This window comes from Telopea speciosissima, chromosome 9 (genome assembly GCF_018873765.1).
Source record: "Telopea speciosissima isolate NSW1024214 ecotype Mountain lineage chromosome 9, Tspe_v1, whole genome shotgun sequence".
Taxonomy (NCBI): domain Eukaryota; kingdom Viridiplantae; phylum Streptophyta; class Magnoliopsida; order Proteales; family Proteaceae; genus Telopea; species Telopea speciosissima.
This window is the reverse complement of record NC_057924.1, coordinates 23,151,017-23,156,409: the sequence shown is the minus strand read 5'-3', so window position 1 is coordinate 23,156,409 and position 5,393 is coordinate 23,151,017. Positions and strand designations below refer to the sequence as shown.

General features: G+C 39.8%; 1 protein-coding gene across 1 annotated transcript; it reads right to left on the bottom strand.

Moving 5' to 3' along the window:
- Positions 1 to 2,781: 2,781 nt before the first annotated feature.
- LOC122639590 (probable WRKY transcription factor 65) lies at positions 2,782 to 4,623 on the bottom strand. The gene is made up of 3 exons (XM_043832458.1): positions 4,463 to 4,623; positions 4,212 to 4,358; positions 2,782 to 3,688 (listed from the first exon to the last, which is right to left on the bottom strand). Exons 1-3 carry the CDS (start codon positions 4,621 to 4,623, stop codon positions 3,055 to 3,057), a joined length of 942 nt encoding a protein of 313 aa, XP_043688393.1. The 3' UTR covers positions 2,782 to 3,054.
- Between the last annotated feature and the right edge of the window lie 770 nt (positions 4,624 to 5,393).

Below are 5,393 nucleotides of genomic sequence, written 5' to 3'. Positions count from 1 at the left end.
CGTGACTGAATTACAATTAGCCAATAGAACCAGGAAAACCTATAAGTACTGACCCCTCAAGATCTCCATATGCCCCCTACTCCAGCTGACCCTGGATTGCAGATGGAGCTGCCATCAATATCGAGTTAATCACATTATGAGAGGGAGGATTCCACATATGATGGATCACAGATATAGGCAGTGTAGCATTTAGAACCATGTGGGAGAGAGTCAGAGAGATGAAGATAAAAACTAAAAAGTGAAAGAACTAGAATACTAGATGACAAAACGATCTAATAGAATAATAGATTCTTTATAAAAAATAATATATTCATGATTAGTTTATTACCTTTCCCGTTCTTTCTTCTACTTCTTTTCTCCCTTTGCCGTGTGACTCTGTGAGATTCCAAGACTGAAATTTTGACTTTGCGAGACTAAATAGAAAAAAGGAAAAAAGAAGTGCAATTTTGCCGTGTAACTGTGTGAGACTCAAAGACTGAAATTTTGATTTTGTGAGATTGAATAGAAAAAAGAAAAAAAGAGGTGGAATTTGGAAGGTTAGTTAGGGTTAATGGTTTTTTTTTGGGTAAATAATTAGGGTTAATGGTTAGTCATTTAGGAGGGTTAGGTTACCTGGGTTGTTACTTGTTAGGGAGTTGGAAGTTGGAACGTGTTTACGTTTGGAAATTTTCTTTGGGGTTGGGGATAGAATAGGTAATAATAATCGGGCTTAGGGGGTCGGGTTTAAACGGGGCAAAGGGGGTCGGGCTCGGTTGGGCCTTTAAACGGGCGGGTCGGTCGGGCACCCAACGGTGTTACTTCCAGCACCGGGAACGACCGTTTATAAACGGGTTGGGCCGGTTCGGTCTTTAAACGGTCGGGTGGGGTCGGGTCTGCCGGTGCGGGCCTGGCATTGACACCCCTACTTCATAGGTACTTTTTCATAACTAGAAAAATTTCTGGTCCAGGTTCCCTTAAATGAGCATTTGTCATAGTTATTACAATTATCCTGCAATTTGATTTTCTTTTATCATTACATAATCTAGTTAATCAATATTTACCCAAAAAAAGGTCTAGTTCATTATACATTTGCGAACCAATGCATAATTTCACAATTTAAATCTATTTTATATTGGAAAATCATATTTATATTGTTAATTTGAAACTTTGATTTATTGCAAAATATCTAATCACATAAATTAACTTAATATATGCATAGTGTAAATAGAAAATGAAAATTTCCCAAAATATTTATAGTTTTTAGAATGAATTTCGGTTGAACAAAATAACACAAAATAATAAATGTATCTCCACTATTGCTATATTTCAGATCGTTTGAAAATTTCATTTTAATTCTTAAAAATATAAATCCTTCTAGTGTTTGCAAAGTTGCCAGCTAAAAGATGTTGTTTTAAACCAAAAAACAAAAAAAGATATTGGTTAAATTAAGGTACACTTCTGTATGTGTTATTCTAAGGGCATTACATTAATGGTGTCCTCTTAGTGGTCGTAAAATATGTATTCCTTTTGCGCTATCACCTTCGCAAGCAAAATGATTCATGTGGAAAAAATGTGTCTTTCCTCTAGAACGCATATTGGTTTTTGAAACAGATATGTGACTCAAAGACAATTAAGTATTCAAATTTAAAAAAAAAAAAAAAAAAAAAAAAGCGATGTCCTTCTTAATGCAAAAGCTTAGAACCTTTCGTCTTTTCAAAACTTTACTTTTCTAGTCTAACCCTAGTTTTTTTACTTCAGTAGTCCAACTCCGACTTTCAAATTGCAATTGGCTCCCATCATTCCATTCAATGGAAGGATAGAAATTTCATCTTTCAATGGGTCGTTGCATTGGCCTACCCATGAATCATGCTACCACATGGGCACATATCATAAAGGCCTTTATCCTCTCAATTATACTGCCCGTACTTGACGTCCAGTACATCTAACGAAGGAGGCAGAAACCTATAAAAATAAAATAAAATAGAGGAGGCAGAAATGACTATCCTACCCCCTGCCCGAACACACTGCCCCAGGTGGGGTTGATGTGGGGTCCACCTCCCTCTATTAGATGTACTTGACGTCAAGTACAGGCAGTGTAATTGAGAGGATAAAACTTCAAGAACTTTGCGGCTTGCACTTATTTGTTTTCTCAACTCTCTGTAGCAACTTGGTATCAGTTTACATGGGAAAATATAAATGAATGCTTATAACGTAAAAAATATAAAAGATAAGGGATCTACACGCTGCTAGGTGCATTAGTGTAAAAAATATAAGGGGAAGGCATTCTCTGCCTGGGAGCTTGCCCCCTGCATCATCAGCATGGGTCTATGAAGGCACATGCAAAAGCATTTGTCTAAGTCGCATTTCCACCTTTCAAGGCATGGGGACGGGGCTGTCATTGTGAACCCCTCCTTGTCTGGGCACAGTGCACAGACTCCAATTGTTTTTCCCAAAATATAACAGATAAAGGATCTATGATTGGAATCCTCTCCAATGAGGATATCGCCCAATGATGGCCCAATGAGATATTCAACGACTGGATTGATTGATACTCATCCCGATGTGTGCCCAACCATTGGATACTCATTGGACGTGCTCCTCATTGCAGTGTATTCCCATCCTGTGAGAGGGCCAGTGTGTACAATTTTTCTCCAATATCAAATAAAAGGATAATGTATTGTGTAAGACAGTAGAACCCCTTGCTGATTCTTTGAATATTTTTTTTTTTTTTTTTTTTGTTTTTTGTGTGAGAAGAATTTTTAGTCAAACGGGGGAATTACGAACAGAAGACTGTGATGCTAATTACAAAGAGATCAAGACACAACTCTTGGTATCTCCGCCATTAAACAAATCCCCTCTCTTTTCATTATTTCATACATTTCCTTTTTTTTATTAGTATTTTATATTGAAAACCAACGTAAGAAGGGGAAAAAAATGTTGGGTCTGTTTTTTCAAAATCTGTTGTGTCGTATGGCCCACGATACGCATTTGGTTTGTTACCTACAACAAGTTGTTTGGCTTGATGGCTTCTCTGTGAGGGTGTGAAACGGACGTAGAGAGGCGGCGCGTGATATCTCATCCTGAGCTTCCGCAAAGTGGCGCCGCCCTCAAACCACACCGCCGACGCTCCTCGTCGTGCTCGAATACCCCAATCCGCCGAAAAACCAACGAACATTCCGGAAGCTCCCCAAGATCTGCGTACAATAACTCATCCTCTTCTCCCATCGGGAATAACGTAGCCACGTCAGCATCTCTTCCACTGTTGCTCTCCGCGCAAAACGGGCTCTCCAGCATGGTGGCGGAGGACGAGGACACCATATCAGAGAACCAACTGAAGTCGTCGGTGGTGATCATCGGTTCTTCGCCCAGGTCTGCGAATTTCTTGTCCGGTTCGATCTCGGCTTGGTTCCCGAAAACCGTCGATTCTTCTGATTGGAGCTTTCGAGTGCCGGGCACTGCTTCAGCGGTGGCAGTTGATGAGGTTGTTGGGGACGTTGAGGTGGCAGTTGTGGTGGCGGTTGTGACGACGGCAGCGGCGGGAGTAGTGGCTTCTTGTTGTTGCTGTTTTTGTTGTTGGTTTCTGGAGGTCGGCCAAGGGTGGTTGTGGTCACACGCGTACGTCACGACAAGCATAGTGGGGTCCACGCGGCTCCTCTCTACTTGCTTTCTCGCGGGGCACCCTTTCGAACTACTGCATCGATAATATCCCCTGCCCAAATAATAAAAAAAACAATTTATTTCCTTTTTTTTTTTTAAATTAATTAGAACAGTGACAAATGGACGAATCAGATTATCATATAAAGTGCGACAGAAACTCTCAGGCGCATTATAGTAAAAAATGCCGTCCTGATCCTCCCCTGGCTAAAATACGCCGTTAACTGAATCATCACCAGATCACGTGACGGCGGCGGTACAGTTTATTCCCGTTATCCCGATTTCTCCCTTCCATGAATGACTGAAGATCCGTGATCTAATTGGCTCAGCGCATGTTAGTGGGCTTCTACGGTATTCTTCTATTGTATACCGGAATTTCACTCGGATTCTCCATAGATTGGAAGATGATGATGATGGGTTCATCAACTACTCCCGCAAATAAAAAAACACTAAAATCACTTTTCGGGAGTGTTACCAATCAGCGCCTAAAAGCCCAATTTAAAGAGAACTTGAGAGCAAGATCAGAAGATGAGAGAAGGCTATTAGTAATTTGATTTGTAAGGTGAGCAAATTAAAACCTTGGGTAGGGAGAGCCCTTGATGGGTTTCTGGCCGTACTTCCTCCAGGCCCACGAATCGGACGGTGGAGCTCCCTCGCCTTTGATCCGAGACCCGTCCAAGTCTGCAATCGGCACCGATACCACCCTCTTTTGCACAGCTCGTCTACTGAAGAAACAAAGGAAAGAAAGAGAACAGTAAGTAAACAAGCTCTAGATATATGCATGTGAACACTCACCGGAATCTCAAAATTCCGGCGAAGCTGAACTAACCTTTTCCTGGGAGATGCTATGGCAGTGGTAGTAGTAGTAGTAGAAGATATCTTCCCATCGTTGATGATGTCGGAGACCGGAGACTCTGGCCCCTTTTCAGAAGTATTCACAGATTCTTCATGCTGGCTGACAAAGGAAGAGTTGTTGTATCTGCCTTCCATGGTGAACAACGATTGTTCTACTCAGTGGCGTTAACATTAAAAGTGAACAACAGTAGAGAAAGAGAAAGATGATATTAATGGATTGGAGAAGAGAATTAGGACTAAAGAGAGAAGAAATATTTTGGGAGAGGTGGTGGGAATAAGGGGTTTGGTTTTAATATGGGCCATCCTGTTGACAGATGGGCAGGTGTATAGTTTATAGAGGACGTGCAAGCAAATATGAATATATCAAATTAATCCCCAAAACTATAATTATCTGCAAATGATGGTGACCCTGCCATTACTTTCACTAAGTAAACCTTCTTAAAACGATTAAACAATTGGAATTTGAGATCACAATCTTCTCATATTCACATGCTCTCTCTCTCTCTCTCTCTCTCTCCTTATCATCATTAATAGGAGGGAGGTTGAGTTCACTTGAATTTTTTATTTAATTTTAATTACCTAAATATTTTATTATTTATAATTAATTTTTTATTTATGATGATCTTATCACTTTTGCTTTCATTTTGACATTGAAGATTCTATATATCTTCCCCACAAATAACCTCTTTAGTTTTCAATTTCCACTTTATTTAAGTATTGTTATTTCAATTCAAGTATGCAACTATGAAAATAGTTTCTTAGTTCTTAAGCTATGGACTGCGGAAGATTGATGCAAGGCTTCTCATTGAAAGACAAGATATTGAATTCATATTGACTTTGTCAATTACTAGTTTAAAAAATCATGATAAGATAATATTTTCTGTTTTAAGCAGTGTTTGGAATGC